The sequence below is a fragment of the Furipterus horrens genome, unplaced genomic scaffold (genome assembly GCF_987537825.1).
Source record: "Furipterus horrens unplaced genomic scaffold, mFurHor1.1.pri manual_scaffold_2, whole genome shotgun sequence".
NCBI lineage: Eukaryota > Metazoa > Chordata > Mammalia > Chiroptera > Furipteridae > Furipterus > Furipterus horrens.
The window spans coordinates 148241476-148261135 of record NW_028327172.1 but is presented as its reverse complement, the minus strand read 5'-3'; the positions used below and the strand labels follow the sequence as shown (position 1 = coordinate 148261135).

At 40.7% G+C, this 19660-nt stretch overlaps 1 protein-coding gene across 1 annotated transcript in view; it reads left to right on the top strand.

Annotated features, from left to right (window-relative positions):
- The window catches only part of PIP4K2A (phosphatidylinositol-5-phosphate 4-kinase type 2 alpha), a 161109-nt gene extending 146541 nt beyond the window's left edge, over positions 1-14568 (top strand). Inside the window, exons 7-10 of the mRNA XM_090266598.1 lie at positions 919-1032; positions 9891-10134; positions 11539-11642; positions 13702-14568. Of these exons, the coding sequence (XP_090122724.1) occupies positions 919-1032; positions 9891-10134; positions 11539-11642; positions 13702-13782 (543 nt within the window). The 3' untranslated portion in view covers positions 13783-14568. The remainder of the gene's footprint in view (positions 1-918; positions 1033-9890; positions 10135-11538; positions 11643-13701) is intronic.
- The last annotated feature ends 5092 nt before the right edge of the window (positions 14569-19660 follow it).

Sequence of the window (19660 nt, the reverse complement as noted above, 5' to 3'; positions counted from 1 at the left end):
TCTTTTCAACTGGAATAACTAAGCTGAGTTAGCTGAAAGGAGAGGAGAGGGGTTTTGAATGGTCTTGAACTCTCAGAATGCAGGTTGCAGAAAGTTAAATAGAATTATCCACACTACTTTAAAATTGTATGCCTATATTATCCTATAGCCCAAGCTAGAGTTTTTCCCTGCTTGTGACCATGTTTTGAAAATCTCCCATTATTTTGTGTTGGTTAACTTAAATATAGTTTCGTTGCCAGCTCACCACCCTCTTGTTTATTTGTAAAGGGTAGAACTTCTCATCTGAATATGTTTTATGCTAAAAGAAGACATTTTCCTTTGACACTGTACAAATGAAAACAGAATTTCCTTATTGGTGGGGTGGTGAGTAGGCAGGCTTGGAAGGGCAGATGCCTAACCTTTGGCTTCATGTTTTTCCCAATTCAGAAATTAGATATGATTATGGATGGTGCTTTTCTGAGACAAGATAATGTGTTGTTTGTAACATGACCCCAGCAAAGGTTACCCAAAAAAGTATGGGGGATATGGAGTTGGGTTGTACCAGTAAGAAAATTGAGGGTTCCTCACAATTCCAAGAATACAAATTCTATACTTAGAAGACTTCTTGTAAGAAAGCAAATCTAAGAAAACAGTCAGGGTCATTCCTAAGAAGACCATGGAATCTGTTACAAAGTCTTGTAGTAAGGTATATGCCTCACCCTCCAGTCCTAGTGGGAATGCTTCCTGCGGTCTTAGCTCACTAGTGACCCCTTGCGGTACTCAGGCCACCTCACATTTTTGCCTTGGATAAGACCCCTGAAGTGAATGGGGCAAACTCAATTTCCAAGAGTAGAAACTTACCCTCCAGGATTAAGAGATGTAGGTGTTCTCTAGATATCATTCAAGAGTATTTCTCATTCTCTTGTTCCTCTATTTTAGGCCAAAGAACTGCCAACTTTAAAGGATAATGATTTCATTAATGAGGGCCAAAAGATTTATATTGATGACAACAACAAAAAGGTGTTCCTGGAAAAACTGAAAAAAGATGTTGAGGTAAGAAAAATCAACACAACGGACATCCCCACTGTATAAATGTCAACATTGTTGGTTTATAGGAGCTTTTTAAATCATCTTTGTAAATGTGTAACCAAGGCAAAAATATATATCATACATGATCAGAATCAGATATAAACAAGTGTAAATCATATGTGATATGGTTTGAAAGAGAAGTGTACTAGTTCAGCAGCTCTCTCCCTTAGGCGACAAACAAGAGAAAGTGCCTGCTGTCTTCTGCTGGTATCTCCACCCTCAGGTCCCCACATTCTTTGTTGGTGGGGGTGGCCTGTGCTGGTGGGGATGGCCTGTATAGTCAAAGCCTGCTCAGACTGCCCACAGTCACCAGAGCTGGGGTGGAGGAGAATGACTGCATTCTGTCAGGCAGCAGAGCATTTCAGAAACAAATGTTTAGAAACCATTTGAATTGGAGATTTTCTTCATCAAAACCACATCTCAGTGCTAATAAACACAGCCCCGGTCACTTAATGCTTTGATATTTGCACCAGCCTCCATGAAACTCGTGTCATTGGGCCCAATAAGCCAGCCACACACATTATAGTAATAGCATAAAGGAAGTTTGGACACCAGGATCATGGGGGATGGTTGTGAAAAATAAAAGTACTATGCGGAAATGGGCTTTAAGCCTATAATGAGGGAGTTTTGTTTTAAGTATTGTTTTAAGAATTAAAAATATAATACCTTTTCCTTTCCTTTTGTTTATTGTAGAGGCATTGTAGTTCTCCCATTAGATTTGCTTATATAATTCTTTTAGAAATAAATTCAAGAAAAAAGTTATTTCCTTGAAATGGGTTAGGTTACAAGACAGTTACTTAGTTTTCCTGAGCTGTTAACTTTTGTTCATATGTATGTGTATATGTGTGTGTACTTTTTTTTTCTACTTTGAAATACAGTTCCCCTCCTCCTACTCCAGTTTTGCTACTTACACGTTTTGTGGAAAGATTTTCTTTTTCATATCATCAAACAAAACCAGTTGAAATGAGTTGAACCACAGAATGAATGTCATGCATTAGGTCGCATTCTCCACAAGGGCAAAAGCAGTTCTACAGTTTCCTTTTAAATCTTCTCACATCTCTTTCACTGCAAGATGTTCAGACTGACCAACTTGGTTTATAATTATTTTTAGGTCATAGATATTTTAATTTTAAAAATTTACATTATTTTAACCTACATGGTGTATATGCTTCTTTTAGAACCTTAATACTGGTGACTTGTGAAAGATACAACTGTCTACTTTTAAAAAGTAGACAAAAGTGTTTGCTTTCATCATATAACATTTTTTCTCCAGTCTTTCATTTACTTTTCCTCAATTGTCAGTGGTTTTTATTAAAATTCTTATTAGTTAAACATTTCATCTTTACTTTGGAGTCAACTTGATCTAACTGATAACTAAATACAGTAGTTAGACATACACTCTGGGATTTTTATTTTAATCAGCATATCTTTGATCCTGAGAATAATATTGTTTTAGCAATTATGTATGCTAAAAAGCCCTTAGGGTTATCTGTGATCTGACAAAAAATTGTCATTTTTTTTTTCTGTTGGCTCTGTATCACTATATGATATTTAGACTCCAGAAATAATGCAACTGAAGCAGTTCAGATTTACAGTTGAATTACATAAGGATCCTCTTAGTCCTTTTGTTGTCTCTAATAATGTCGTTGATTAGAGGATTTGGGTAGTTTAATCCCATACATGGCTCTCACACTTAGCTGTTTTGTTGAAATGGAGGCAGGGCATAAAGCATTCTTTCATTTAAAAAAAATTCTCAGTGGTTGATAGCAGTGTCTTTAGTTTTGAAATTCATGCTGAAGCATCATTAAATTTTTAAGCAAGTAATTATGGTGAAGTAGCTTGACATCCGATCTTGACAATGAAGCTAGAATTTAATCTAGCTTAGTGTTTTCATCAGTTCCATGCTTTCCATTTTAGATGACTGGCCTGTTAGTTTGAGTACAGTTTTCAGGGAGACTGGGGGGCGGGGGTGGTGGTGGATTTTTTTGTTTTTTACTTACTGTTCAAAGTAAAAGATGAATATGCTAAAGCTCAAGAATCTAGTTTTATAGAAAAAAGAACTGTCATTTGAGAATCTAGCTTTTTTCCTACAATTGAAATCCTATTCTATTCATATGCCATGAAAAGTAATTTAGTTCAGAGAGCTTTGCACATAACTAAATATATGTGAGCCTTTTTCTCCTAAAGAAAGTGCTTTATGGAGAGTGAAAATCACTTTTGTCTTGTGACCTGCTTGTTGTCAACTCTGATCATGATGGTGGAGAGCCAAAGCTGATCTCTCCTCTCATTGGCTCACTTGGGGGCCCAATTGTCACACAATGCAAAACTGCTCTCCCTGCTGTGTCTGGGGTTGCCCCTATCACAGGACTCTTAACTCTCAGATTTATGGCCCCACAACCTTGGCAGCAGGTGAGAGGGAGAGGGTGGCAGCCGACAATTATGGAACATAGAGAGCCCAGGTCCTTCCCATGCAGTCATTATCTCTTTCCATTCTTACAACAACTCCTTGAGGGTGAGTGCTATCATTATCCCAGTAAATGGATGAGAAAACTGAGTCCAGAGACACTGTGTAATCCACTGAAAGATACACAGCTACTAAATTCAGCCTGGGATTTGAGGCTGTCAGAGGCCACACTCCCAAACTTCTCTTGATACAAAATGCAAATTAAAAATGTTTGCGAGCGTGGTTGAGACTTTATTTTTCTGATAAAGACCCCAGAGGGGAATTTAACAAGTGATAAAATATAACTCTTAGATAAAGCTGGTTGGATTTTAATTCTGTGTCACAGGTGTGTTGGGGTAATTCAGTAGAGCAAATGTGTTAATAAAGTTAGCTAATAAAGTGAATTTAAATCTGTTGGGAAGGAGAATTTATTAATGGTTCTTTTGCCACAATAGTTTTCTAGAAGAGTTTATGACAGGGCTCATAAAGATCTTGAGGAAGATACTACTAGCTCAAAGATGTGGCATAATGAGGAATTAATTATGAAGGAATCAGATTAGGTGGGATATTCTGATGGAAAAAGAGCCGGGCCAAAGATGTTTAGGTAATTATTAAGAAATCAGAAAAGAGGAAAAACAGGAGACCTAAAGGTTATAAATATTTTAAAATCTTCATGCTTTGAAATTGTATGTACTTTTTAAAAAATCTATAAATTTGAGGCAGAAGCTGAAAGGAACGAACACAAACTGAGCAAATATGTATTAAGATACATAAAATTCCTAACAGGAATTTTTTCTCATGAGAATCTCATATTTATTGCCACATTTCATTTCAGTCTACTTCAGAAGATATTTAAAATAAAGTTTGTGATGATAAGAGCTAGTGAATCAATGGGCACTTCTGCATTTGGCCCACCTAACTTATGGTTTAAATTGCATAGTTGATGAAAAAGGGGCCTTCTACCATAATGATGATCAGAGAAGGAAAACTCTGACTCCAAAAACCTCCGCTGCCTTGCGGCATACCTCTTCAGGGGAAAGGCTAAGGGAGTAAACCCCGACAGAAAATCCGGAGCCGGAGTCCCTAAGGCGGTTTGACGTTGTAGTCAACACCGGCAACTCCTGCGGCGCACCTGAACCCAAGCTGTATCGACTCCGTCTTTCCCTTGGACCCTTCAGCTGCGAAGAGAGGCGGGGTCTGCTGCATGGGCAACAGCAGACCCTCCATATCACCCTGCCCAGGCTCTGTAGCTTCAGCTTCACTGGAGAGGACACTCCAGCGTCATCGCAAGATGTCGATTCAACACGGGAGGAGACAGATACCGTGTCACTCCCGAGTCGGACTGCACAGCCGTTCTCGGCGGTGCAGATAGACTCTTAAGAAGCTACACCATCGTCTCTCGAGACGGACGGCTGCCGCCGCCGACCATAATGATGACAACGTGGGCAGTTATAATAACAGCTCCCATTGTTGCATGTTTCATTGTCTCAACTACATTATCTCTTTGTAATCCTTTCCACAACCCTGTGAGCTGAGTGGTATTGCCCTATTTTATAGTTAGAATAACTGAGTGCAAGGGGTGAAGTCATCGTCAAGGCACAGAGCTAGTAAATGAGAGAAATATGATTTAATCTCCTATCTCACTCCAAAATTTATACTCTTTGTTTTTATTTTTAAGAATACCTGATACTATAATTAAAGAAGAATAAATGAGTCATCCTTATCAGCAAACCTATACTCCTAACTGAGCCCTTTGTCTTTACCCTTTCTATCTCAGGCTCACAGACTTGGACACTTATGTAATACCCATTTAGACCAGCAGTTGGTTTCCTTGATCTTCTTGGGAATACCAGAACAGCTTCTTACCTAGAGAAGCATTTTTTCCATTTTACTGATGGTGGGCAGTGGTGGGAGCTAACTTCACTTTCGAATATAATTGTTTCCTTACTGGTAGAGGGGCCTAAGTGGTGGTCTGACCACAGATGGGAAGCCAGGGAAAGAAGCTCAGGACCTGCCTGGCCTAGTAAGCAGCACACATGCAGAAGGAAGGTGTGAGCCTGGAGACCAGCCCGTTTAGTGCAATAGTCCAGTCCTGGTTGGCATCCCTTCCCTGTCCAACCCTTGGCAGGTTAATTACAGGAAGCCCCTTACTTTTGTACATAAAGCACACTTGAAAGTGGATTTGAAAGTCACCTGTCTGAATGTTAAACAGTGGGCCTGTATGTTAAACAGAGATTCTGTTCTGCCGAGCACAGATAAACTATAAATGATCTACTTTTGCTTCTGACAGGTACTGCCACTTAGTCTCAGACAAAGGTTTTTTGTTGTTGCTTTGTTTTGTGTTCTTTTGTGGTTGGCAAAGTTATTTCGTGAAGAAAGGGATTAGGAAAAATTCGGAGAGTTAAAGAAGACAAGGGAAGAAGAAGCAGACATCTCAATCACTTGTTCAATAAATATTGAGTATCTACCGGCACTTCCTGGGAGTCAGGAATGCAATGAGGGAGGAAGAGCCAGAGCCCCTGCCCTCGTGGGGCTGCCATGTTTGAGAAAGACAGAAATTACTCAAGTAATCTAACAAGATGCATGTGCAAATCATTGGGGGAAAGTGCAGTGCTGTACATGCCCAAGCTTTGGGGTGTGGCCTAGGCAGAATCAGGAAAGGCTTCCTGAGCAAATGCCCTAACCTGTAACTGAGATTCAAAGGTTTAGTGGGAGGTAACTGGGGGCAGGCAAGAACAGGGTTCAAGACAGCCCAGGAGGTGATGGGGCCAAACTAGCCAGGTCCCCTGGGCGATGTTAGAGTTTATTTCTGCCCTGTGAGAAATGAGACATCATTGAAAGGTTTTAAGCAGGGCCTGACAAGATCAAATTTGCATTTTGAAAAGCTGTTCCCTTTCCAGAAGGCTGGAGGGGAAAATTAGGGCAGCATCCAGTCTTTCTCACTTCCCAGGGACCTTCCAAGGTCCCAGAGGAGCAGAGATGGGGAGAAGGGGGCCTTCGCCCTGCCACCATACAAGCTGAGCAAGACCCACCTGGCCACACACCCCCACCCTGCACCCACCACACACACATGGACTCTGAGGGGAGATGTTGTCACCTGGCAGTCAATATCTCCAGGTGTGCCTGGACCTCTGGAGGCAGTAGGGGTGGTGGTAGAAGCAGGCCAGAGAAAGACCCTGATAAAGGGGTCAGGGCAGGCACTGTGCTTGGCATGGTACAGGCAATGGATAAGACAGAAAAGGCACTGACCCTGTTCTTTAGGAGCCCAGAGACCGAGCTCTGGGGCAGGCACAGCCTCCTGGTTGCCTTAAACAACAAATGGGGCAAAAGCAGGGCCACTAGTGCGCATCCTGCCCTTCAGACCTCCTGGGGGTTAGAGGATATGACTGTGTACTTCTAATGTAGTATTTCCCAGTATGTTTTGTTCCCAAAACATAAGCTCACAGGCTGTTCTTAAGGGGAAAAGCAGGTTCCATGATTACATCGGTGTGAGGCATGCTGCCGGTGATACCCCTCTCGAAAATCCATAGCACTTACTAATTTTGGGAGATCCTCCTCCTCAGAAACCATTTGATTTGTTTAACTCATTATTTCCCTACCAGTGTTGTAAAAAACAAGATTTGTGATAAGCTGCCTGAATGCAGCTTGCAGAGGCAGCAAATGTAGTATAAAGACCATGGAGCTTTGAACCTGGGATCCTAAATCCACTACTTCTGAGCTTTGATCCTTGGGCAACTTCTTTTAATCTGTCTGAGCCTATTTGCTGTCTCTCATGGGGATCAAATGCCTATCTCGTGCCAGGCTAGCTGTCCTTGTACCCATAGCTCTTAGTTCTCTCCTACATCATGGGTCTGTGGGGAGCAGTATGAATAACTGAGTTGGTGCCTGACTAGGTGTCTGGCTCTATGTTGGTAAAGAAAGCCCCTTATGGTGATATTATTCTCTTGAGAGGCGGCAAGTCGTCTGTATGAGCAGGTTCCTGGCCACATGCTTTCTAAAGCCCAGCAATTACCAGATGATATGGGAGATGAGCAGTCTCTGGCCACTGTAAGAGAAGGCTGGCTGAGGGAAGTGGAAGTGGCCAGTTGGTTTTGAGATGATTTAATGGTGGGGTTTGGGGAAAGCCATGGGAGGAGCAATGGCTCAGAAAACTGACTCGAGGCTTGAGAATGAGCACTCTATTGTTTTATTTTTTGATTGAATAAGTAGCACTTTTAGATTTTCCCCAGCTTTACTAAGGTGTAATAGACAAATAAAATGATGAGATATTTAGTGTACGACATGATGGTTTGATATATGTATCCATTGTGAAAGGATTCCCCCCATTGAGTTAATTAAATTAGAGCATCCATCATCTCACATGTGTACCTTTTAGTGTGTATATAAGAACATTTAAGTCCTACTCTCTTAGCAGATCTCAATTACACAATACAGTGTTGTCAACTATGGTCACTGTGTTATACATTAGATCAGCGATTTTCAACCGGTGTGCCAGAAGAATTTTTAAAACATGCAATACCTGACTAATGTATTTCCTTTTTTTAAAGGCTGAATAATATTCCGTTGTGTATATATCACCACTTCCTTATCCATTCATCCATCAGTGGACACTTAGGTTTGTTTCCATGTCATGGCTATTGTGAATAATGCTGCAGGGAACATGGGGTGCTGATAGAAAATGGTTTCGTTCCCTTTGGTTATATACCCAGAGATGATTTTGCTTGAGCATATTTTTAATTTTTTGAGAACCCCCCGATTGTTTTTTATGGTGGTTATACCAATTTACAACCATACCAACAATGCACAAGGGTTCCCTTTTCTCCACATCTTTGCCAACACTTGCTATTTCTTGTCTTTTTGATAATAGCCATTCTGGCAAATGTGAGATGATATCTTATTGTGGTTTTGATTGGTATTTTTCCTGATGATTAGTGATGGTGAGCAGTTTTTTATATACCTGGTGGCCATTCAGCACACTTTTTAAATAAATGGTTTGCTTCTATTTTTAAGTATTAGGTTTCTCCTACCTTGCTTAAAGATTTGTGATTTTTTTTTTTCTGAGCTCAAAACAAATGGGGAAAATTAAGCCTGACCCCAGTGGGAAGATGAAGAAGAAATAGGAGCTGAGGAAGGGGTAAGCAAGCAGGGGAAAGTTTGGGCTGGTGACAGCTGGAGTGTGAGGTCCTCTCCTTGTCTTTAAGAGAGTATGGCTTCTCTTTCAGCTCTGCACATCTCCACAAATTGATTTCATTTCATTTCAGCCAGAACTTCAAGACCTTTCATTTCATATGATTATCCTTTGTGTAAGGAAATTTATTTCTTAAATTCTATCAGAGTAATCCCAAGGCCCATCAACTGTGCTGCATCACTAAGCAAGGATGGCGCCAAATCCTTCAAGAATCAGGGTCAGACACCTTCTTGGACCATGAGCCCTGGATCTGAGCAGAATTGTACCCTGTGAAGAGCCAGCCAGCTGGGGATTAGAGAGTCTTTTAGTTCTAGCCAGTAGATGGGCTGCCACATTTTGCCCTCAATAATACTATCCGTATTTTAACTGATCGATTAGTATATTGTGCTTAAAGACGTGTTTCTGGGTACATCTACTAAAAAAGAAGAAAAGAAAAATCACAACATGCAAAGTCAAAAAAGAATTTGGCAGGCAGGAGTAGCCAAACCCCAGAGCTGGGTCTTGCCGCATACTACTTTCTAGCTATGGCTGGAACAGGAGAAGGAGAGTCTGCACTGCCTCTTGGAGAGCAAACCACCTTCAGCATCTCTGGTCTCCCTGCTTCCATCAGAAGGAAACCTACCTGAGGACTGCATTATTCACCAGAGCATTGACATGGGTCTTTGCTGGTTGATTGGGACATTGGGCTTTTACTTATGTGATGGACAGCACAATCTCCTCAGCAGAGTACGCTGAATTACAGAGTGCTTTCACAAACTGTTCTGAGACACTCTGCTGGAAGCTATTTGGGAGGTCTCTGGTTTTTTCCATTAGCCGTGTTAATTGTTGGGAGAAATGTTCTCTTTGCTCCTTCAGTGTCTTCTTTTGCCAGGCATGCTCTCTGCTTTTTGGCATAATCCAGTCTAGATGTGATAAATGCATGCCTCTCAGTATCCAGCTTAGCATTTCTAGGAGCAGAACACCAGCTCTGAGCCAGCCGAAGTGCAAGGCCACATTTTTGGCCAGAGAAATTGCCTGGGACTTTGAGCACACCTGAAGAAGGCTCCTGGCCACCTCTCAGGGAGATCCTCCTCTCCATTCTCCCGTTCCTTCACTTACAGCTTCCCCCACGTATATTTTTCTGAGCTTGTTTTCTTTAAATCTAAGGTTTTGTTTAAGGCATAACTGACCCTGTCACCTCCCACCCTCCAGTTTCTTGCCCAGTTAAAGCTCATGGACTATAGCCTGCTGGTGGGAATCCACGACGTGGAGAGAGCTGAACAGGAAGAGGTGGAATGTGAAGAGAATGATGGGGAAGAGGAGGGAGAGAGCGATGGTACCCATCCCATCGGAACCCCTCCAGACAGTCCTGGAAACACGCTCAACAGCTCCCCACCCTTGGCTCCAGGGGAGTTTGATCCAAACATTGATGTTTATGGAATTAAATGCCATGAAAGTAAGCTCAGTTACTATCAACTCTTCTTATGTATGAAGTGGTTTGATTTGTGCATTATCTACCAGTAATTATTTGTGATTATCTACCAGTAATTATAACACCAGTTTAAAATTATGCTGCCCTGCATACTTTGTTCTCCAGAGTCCCGATGAGTTGATTTGGGGATAAGAGTATGGTAAAGGTAACTGTAATCTCTGTTTTTGAAAAGTGTAATGTGGTGAGGTCCTTGAATTTCATGATGTTGAGGGAATAGGGGGACCACAAACTGTGTTACATATATAACACATATACATGAACTTAAATACATATAGATAACATGCATAGAATGTTTTTAAATATTTTTATTCTGAACTATCTTTTATATGAATCTAAAGTGTCACAAATCTATCCTGAGATAGGTAACCTATGTGGTCCACTCTGAACCTCACATGGACATCCTGTAGGGCAGACACCTCATCTCAGCTTGCCTTTTCCTTCTCATAAGCGCTGAAGCCAGCCCAGGGTGTGGGATGAGACTCTGACTTGCTTCTGTGTCTGTCTTTTGCTCCCCGCCCCCCCATTATGGGGTCTGTGTCCCTCTTCTCTAGAGTGAGATCAATCTTAATTTTCAATACCTGTGAAATTGCATATTTGAAGAAATGTTACATTCTACCATAGAGCTACATATACATGAAAAAACATTTTAGAGATATGATAAAAGCAGGCCTCTTTTTGAGTAATAAAAATTATGATTCATCATTTTTTTAAATTTCTTGTAGCATATCATCCAAGTGAGTTTGAGTTATATATTTATTTTGCTCAGCAAAATTGTTTCTTGAACACAGAAAATTAGATACAGTCAAATGTACTTTTCTTATTCTTCATAACTGAAACAGCATCACATTTGTGGAAATATGTAGAGGATAGAAATTGTACATGACACATGCCTTTATCTAGTTCTGATATTAGGTCCAATGAGAATTAGTAACTAGCATCTAATCAGGAATTAGCATCTAATGGTAGAGAAGGATTAAGTAGCGTAATTGCTTTTACTTTTTTATAGAGTATTTTAAAAATAGAAAGTTTCTTTACACCAAAGCAATATACAACCACTAAAGAAAATGCAGATTAACAAAAAAAATAGAAACTATCTCACCTTTCACCCTCCACTGTTAATATCCTGGAGTTATGTTCTTCTTTTTTTACTTTTTAAATTGCGAGGGAATTGGGTACAGAGAGTTCCTCTGTTTAATAGGGGCACACAGGTGTCGCAGGGCCTCTGAAAGCCTCTGTGCCTTTGTGCTTGGACGCCCTCCATCTGCACCCTCCTGAACCTATTGCCCTCCAGTACTTGCCCTCCCTCAGCAGCTCGTGCCTTCCCAGGAGTTACCGTTTGTGCCCAGCTTTGCTCTCATTCCTTTACAGACTCACCTAGGAAAGAGGTGTACTTCATGGCAATTATTGACATTCTGACTCATTATGATGCAAAAAAGAAAGCTGCCCACGCTGCAAAAACTGTTAAACACGGCGTAAGTATCTTCATTTTGTTTCCTTCTCTGCTCCTGAGCCCTTGAGTCCTCCAGGCTGCGCCTCTCCCCTCTGATGCTCCAGGTCCTTCGGTTGTTCTTGTTTCCTGCAGGAGGTCTGAGTGCAGGACCCAGAGCCAGCATGTCCCGGCTCAGGCTGCTCTCCTCAGCTGCCTAGGCTTTTGGCAAGTCACCTAAACTTAGCTGTGACTCTTCCCTTTACATACCGGGCAGTTCGTAGACACATGCATCCGTAGAATGTTACACAAATTCTTTTTTGTTTGAAAAATGTTTCAAAGATAAAAGGGCTGAAGGTAGTCTGGTGTTTTAATATGTAATGTTCAGAACTGAAGCACTATTCTCTGCTTCAGACACTTCCAAAATAGGCAGTATTTGTGTGTATATATATCCCCACAGTAAATTGTATTTTTTTATATTACAGAAATATTTCTGGTGCAAGGTCAAAGTTTAATCATCTGAATTCCTTACCTTTGTTGTGCTTGCTTGGAATTATTATTATTCCAGGCATATGGTAGCTTGTTAATCCCCATGACAAGGCTAGGAGGGGTACTACTGTATCCCTGTTTATCAGCTGAAGAAACTAAAGTTGCCCTGGAAGGGGCAACTTGCCAGGATCACATCACTACGAAGTAACAGATAGGATTGCTCCACAGGACCTAGCCCTGCCCCCCGCCCCATCAGTGAACCCCATTGCCTGGTTGCGGCTCCCAAATTGTTGGTGTCCATTATGCTGCTATGGATCCACCAGGTGCACTACAGGAGCCATAGATCTGGGTTGGAAAGCCTATTTCACCTTTCCCTGTGTGACCTTGAAGAAACATTTTGGAACTCCAGTTCTCCCAACTGATCAAGGGGGTCCTAATGCCTTGCTGATTGGGTTTTGTTGGGGGAATATTTGAGAAGAGCAGGCCGAACACTGGGGAGTGTTCTGTATTTGTTCCCATCCCTCCTCAAATCTGCTGTAATATATTCTATTCCATACGGAATTGGAAATGTACCACAGCATGCATGGCTCCATTTTCGCCTCCCCTGTAAGTTACCAGCTCGGCCCCATAATATACCACATGGCCTAAAATCGTGTGCAGTTGCAAGAACAAAACATTTCTCTTAGTAAAGGAATGTTGTGTTGAGCTGCTGCTGGGAACCGTTCTCTGCCTTCAAGGCCTGGGCTTGTCTGTGGCGATCCCAGCGACCCAAGCCAGACATGGAAATGACGCTCCTCATTGTGCATGGGTATCTAAAAATAGCACCTGGTGACTTAGTAAAAGCCTGTTCTTCCCCTTTGCTGTTCAGGAAACCCGCCAGTAACTACCTTCAGTCTGCTTGCCTCTTGAAATAGGAAATCCCCCACCCAGCCATTGCAAGGGGCCCAGCATCCTTGCTCCAAGCAGGTCTCTGTGAAGGGGAACAATGGCATCCCTGTGCCATGGGCTTGAGGGAAGCCAGCCCTGCTCCCTGGGAGAAACGCAGTCAGCAGTGCCGTGCCTCTCCTGCTCAGGGTGCTGGGAAGGAGCTGGGGCAGCTGACACAGAACCTACTGTTGCTGCTGCCAACTGGTTTTAGAGCACTCAACTGCTTACATTGTCCAGAAAAATAAACACAATGTTTACATCATTATCATCAGTTTTCTTTTAGCCGAATGTTGATGTTTGCATCATTCTCAAGGTATCTACAATCTGCTCTCTCGAAAAACGAAAAGTATTGTCCCATGGCTTCTAAATGTAAGCCACACAGATTCCACTGTTTGGCGGGCACACTCCAAACATGGCTAGTTTTATTTTTTATTTTTTATTTTTAAGTCACAGCAATCACAAAGTATGTGATAATAGCATCTTTTGTTCCTGCCACTCTGCCTCATTTTCACACACAGATTCCTAAGAACCTTGATTATTTAGACACACTTACCAAGATGTTTTGAGTTTTAAGAGCAGAGCCTGCACAGATTTGAAAATTATTAGCTTTATATTCAGCTGCAGTCAGAAATTGCTGCAGATACCGAGTAGTAATTATATCAATATTCCTCTCCTTTAAAACTACCCAGGCTGGTGCAGAGATCTCGACCGTGAACCCAGAACAGTATTCAAAGCGCTTTTTGGACTTTATTGGCCACATCTTGACGTAACCTCCTACAGTCTCAGATGGACACAAGCATGGGAAGGACAGAGGTGACTTTGGTGTAGAAAAGATGAAAACCAAACTCAGTGAAGCACACCTCCTCGTTTACATCTTTAGGCCAAGATGACTGATTTGGGGGCTACTCGCTTTAACAGCTACCTGATATTTCCCAGCATCATTCTAGCTATTTCTGGGGTGTGTGTGTGTGTGTGTGTGTGTGTGTGTGTGTGTGTGTGTGTGTTCTGTGTGTATGTCTTCAGAATTAATTAATTAATGAAAACCAATCAGCTTCAGTCAGAGTGTTTTGGGCAGCAACCTTCTGATTCCAGCTGTGGACGAGTGAATGAATGAGTGAATGAATGAATGAGCATATGCTGGGGGGAGGGGAAAAAGGAAATGCATGTCAGACCAACCATGTTGGCATCACACGATAAACTGTGGATCAGTTTACTTTTTGGAGTTGAAATATGTGAGACAGTATTCATAATAATAATGAAGATAATAATAATGATGATAATAATAATGATGGTGATTAAAAGAAAAAACTTAACCACGAATGTTACACTCCTACCACGCACGCTGACACTCCTTAATAGTTGTACCCCAAGCCCCTGGCACGGACAGAGGAGTGCTGGCATCTCCTGCATGTCCTGGTTCAGGGCTCTGCCTCCACACGGTGTCAGGACTTTTGATGTCCCGGGACCAACACCCCTCCTCCAGCAAGAAGCTGATGCCCCTAGTGATTCTATTTGTACATTTTCACCTCAGTAAATACATCCAGGAAAACTGCTTACTTCTCTGTTCTTTCCTGGAGCTTCTTCACTGTTACACTTATTTTGCAACATAAGAATTAATGCTACAAAATAAAAATAAAGCTTACCTGAAAAGTGCATAGTTTGGGGCAATGGTATCTACATCTCCCATGGTGGGAAGGTGAGCAAATCATTAGAATTCTCAATTCTCCTGTTCTGATTACAAATCTGAATTATAAGATGTTTATGTTTGACCATTGTTTAAACAGTGGTATTTTGTTATGAATTATCCCTTTAACTGAAACCCTCGATATTACTGTTTACATTATTAGGAAAACAGGGATATTTTTGAATCTAAAAATTTAATGTACAGCATGTGATTTTTGAAGTTTACATGTAAAGTCATTTTACAGTGTAGGTGAATTAATGTTTGTCATATTTTGAAGTGTATCCTGCAGTCATATTTTGGGGTGAATGTTTTATTCAAAGTATATGGTAGGCAATCTTTTACAATTAAAGGAAAAGAATTGTTTTTGTTTCTTCCAAATGTACATTTATGAACCTAATGGTTTTTTTTAATGCTTAACCCAAATCTGGTTATGTAAGTTCATTGCCCTAAACTGTGCTGATGTGTTTAATCAAGTTATAAATTTCCAACATCGATCATGTACTTACCAACTTTCCAGCATTTTCTGAAAGGCGTCAAGCTAAAATATTAGACTTGCTTAGAATAGGTTATCAACTTATACACTGTGCTAAAGCTGTGCCTTTGAAGTTCTTTGTTTAAAATATGAGATGATTTTTGTAGGCAGTTTCAGAAAAGAAAATAAACAACCTTCAATAATAACTTATAACTCAACAACCCCCCTGCCATACTGCCTCTTTCAGTAACTTTACTTCAGGGCTTATCAAGATTGTAATTGTGCCCAATGTATATGGGTTTACTTCAGAAAACACAAGGTAATAGCAAATCAGTGTCTTTGGAATCCTGCAGCAACACCATCCTACTCTTATCTACTGACTTCACATAGATCTGTTGTCCTTAGCAGATGATGTTAACACCGCTATGACACGGTTGTCCAGATATGTATTTTGTGCATTTAAGTTAATTGAGACTGTGACTTGGTCCCACCCCCCCCTCCCCCACTACTCATTCTGGAATCCAGTCACTTTCTGTGTTCTGAAGTTATACTGTAGTTTCTTTGACCCAAGATTACAAAAGTGAGACCCTGAAGTAAGGTTAAGGTACACATATATTATTCAAATAACTATTTCCTTTATGGCCAATCTGTATATGCTTTTAGAAGTTTTCAAAATGCTTTATTTTTGTCTGTAACAGTCTCATTCATTTCTGTTGATAAACTATTTGGACAAAGTGAGGAAGTTTGCCTTGTATCTCCTAGTGCTAACAACACACTCCAGACATGAGCCGGGCTTTACAAAATAAAGCACTTTGATGACTTACAAGCTGGATCCTTTGTTCCTCTTTCTTAATTGTGTATCTCTTTGTTGCAAACAAATGTTACTCAGTACATACTGAGATTATCTTTAGCTGATCCTGAAAGAAATAAAGGTGAAATTGAATCTTCTTTCTAATTACAGCTTTGCCTTCAACCTATAAACTATTTTATTAATAATAGAAACTTCCAGGACAAAACTGACTTACTACAAGATGAATAGGCATAGAAAAGAAATCTCTTCAATGAATACCCTATAAAGTATATTATTTTATTTTAAATTTTTGCCAAACAGTTCTGTGTCAGCAGCTTTTGAAACTTTATTGGGTTACCATGGATGGATTAAGGCTTTATTTTATTTATTTTATTTTTTGGTTTTTCTTTTTTTTTTAAATTATATTTTATTGGTTATATTGTTACAATAATTGCAATATTTTCCCCTTTGCTCCCCTCCGCCTAGCACCCCCTCTCCCCTAGCAGTCCCCCACCAAATCCATGCCCATGGTTTGTACATACAAGCTCTCCTGCTTCACCCTTTCATATATTCTTCTTCTTATTTTTTATAATAAATAAATGATTAATTAATTATTTTAACAATAAAAAATAACAATCCCTCTCAGATATTAAGACCCATTATAATCTTATAAAGGACAATGGGCGAAAGTCTCAAGCTCCTCTAACTGCTTCAAGCTGGACATGGTCGTCGTCCTACCTACCCTTGGGTCCAGAAATCCTTAAGAGTGGGGGATGTGGAGGGGAGGGTAGCCTTCCCACATGGGGAAGGATCGTGCAGACTCCAGGTCAGTTGGCTGTCCCCGGACAACGGTGTGCTTGGTTTAACAGGCTGGCATCCTTGTATTCTGGGGGCAACAGATTTGGCAACAGGGTTAAAAGACATCATTCAATCCATAACTACTAGATGACAAAAGGCAGGATTAATTTTTCAATGTCCCACATTAGGGAAAAAAAAGGGGGGGGGGCTTCTTTGGAGGAAGGTGTGCCAGGCACATCTCACCTGTCCAAAACCCTTTTGCCCATTATACTTCGTTTGGGCCGGGGGAAATATTTTAGGTTTCCCCCATCTCAGACCTCTGGGCCCTTTCAGTCCAAGCCATTAGGATAGAAAAGAGGAACCAGTTTTAAAGTGAAGCCCACAGAGCACCCCATTCTTCACCAACCCAGTCACTTAGTTCAGCCAAACCTTTGAGTCTCAGGAGGCAGCACTGCAGACAGGATTAAGTGAGGCCTATACGTACAGATAATCACTCAGGTAATGAGATCATAGGCTTATGCGCTTTGAAAACAGAAAACACATGTTAATTTATGTAACATAACCCACAAACAAGTCTCTAAATCTGTAAGACTGTCTTATTGTAAAGACACCCAGTTGCAAGATATTTGACATTCTTCTTGCCTGTAAATTAAATATCTTTGATGATACCACAGACATAGTTTAAGTTTTAAGTGAAAACATATTTTAAATGAGAAGAAACTTTAAAGACTGTTAGCTGCACTACTTTGTAGTCTGCCACTGATCGTTGTGATTTTTCTTGAATAATGATTTTTCTCCCTAAGATTACCCTCCTTGTCATTAAAGGGACTGCATTAAGTCCATTTTTAATTTATCCTGTTCATTTGCATGAACACAACAAGAACAGCAAATGATCACTTATGATCTTTAGTTCTGCTTTGCTGGAACTTATGCAAGGAACATTTAGTGTGACCTTCAGTCTGCCCTTCAGGGCACAGAAGCTGAGCCACATACCTGGCATTCAGCCTTGCCTGTACACACCTGTCTTTTCCAAGTCCTTCTGGTTTTCCATTGTGCCTCAAGGTCTCTTCTAGCCATCTTTCAGGAAAACAACCTTCATTCCTTCCCTGGAAAGATTGCTGTGGACTGCGCATCCAACCAAGGTACCAGGCCTTTTTATCTCGTGGGCTTTTATTACCTTTGAAAGTCATTCCCAGTTCCTCAGGGCTTTTTGGTAACAACCAGAGCCCAAGCATGTCTCCTTTAGGCATGACATTCCAGTCAAAGTCTTGGTCAAAAAAAAACAATCCTCTATTAACAACTGGTTTTATTAGTTTTATGCAAAGAAACTTATGTCATTACTTATTTAGAATGTCAAACTCTGGAGGGATCAGATAGGGAGAAAAATATACAGTGTGAAGGAAAATCCTTGTCCTTCTAATATTCACTGAACTGGCATTTCCATTATTCATATTTTCATTTTTCCCCCACTAAAAATTTTTTGTTTGTTTTTCCATTACAGTTCACTTTTTTCCCCCCTCTTGCTTCCTTGCACCCTGTCCCCTCCTTCCCAACATTTAGTCCCCACTCAGTTGTCCATGTCTGTGGGTCATTTATACATGTTCTTTGACTAGACCCTTCCCCTTCTTACCCCCTTCTCTCCCTCCTCCCTCCCCCCTTGTTACTGTTAGTCTACTCCTTGTTTACATACCTCTGGTTCAATTTTGTTCATTTGTTTGTTTTGTTCATTAGTTTCCTGTAACAAGTGACAGAATAAGGTATTTTTCTTTCGTTGCCTGGCTTATTTCGCTAAGCATAATTCTCTCTAGTTCCATCCATGTTGTTGCAAATGGTAGAAGTTCCTTCTTTCTTTCTGCTACATAGAACTCCATTGTGTAAATGTACCACAGTTTTTTGATCCACTCATCTACAGATGGGCATTTAGGTTGTTTCCAGCACTTGGCTATTGTAAATAGTGCTGCTATGAACATAGGGGTGCATAGGTTCTTTTGAATTAGAGTTTCAGGATTTTTCGGATATAATCCTAGCAATGGAATTGCTGGTTCAAAAGGTAGTTCCATTTTTAGTTTTTTGAGGAAGTTCCAAACTGTTTTCCATAGTGGCTGCACCAGTATGCATTCCCACCAGCATTGCACCAGGGTTCCCATTTCTCCACATCCTCTCCAGCACAAGTTGTTTGTTGATTTGTTGATGATGGCCATTTTGACTGGTGTGAGGTGGTATCTCAGTGTGGTTTTTATCTGCATCTCTCTGATGGCTAGTGATGTTGAGCATTCTTTCATATGTCTATGAACCCTCTGTATGTCCTCTTTGGAGAAGTGTTTGTTCAGGTCCTTTGCCCATTTTTTAATTGGGTTGTCTGTCTTCTTGGTGTTGAGTCGTATGAGTTCTTTATGTATTTTGCAGATCAATCCCTTGTCTGAAATGTCATTGGCGAATATATTTTCCCATATGGTTGGTTTCCTTTTCATCTTGCTGATGTTTTCTTTAGCTGAGCAGAAACTTTTAAGTTTGATGTAGTCCCATTTGTTTATTCTTTCCTTTATTTCTCTTGCCTTAGGAGATATATTAGTGAAAATGTTGCTACGTGGGATATCTGAAATTTTCCTGCCTATTTTTTCCTCTAGGACTTTTATGGTGTCACGGCTTACATTTAGGTCTTTGATCCATTTTGAGTTTATTCTGGTGTATGGTGTAAGTTGGTGGTCTAGTTTCATTTTTTTGCATGTTCCTGTCCAGTTCTCCCAACACCATTTGTTGAAGAGGCTCTTTTCACTCCATTTGATGTTCCTTCCCCCTTTGTCAAATGTTAGTTGACAATATAGACCTGGGTTTATTTCTGCGCTCTCTATTCTGTTCCATTGATCTATATGTCTGTTCTTATGCCAGTACCAGACTGTTTTG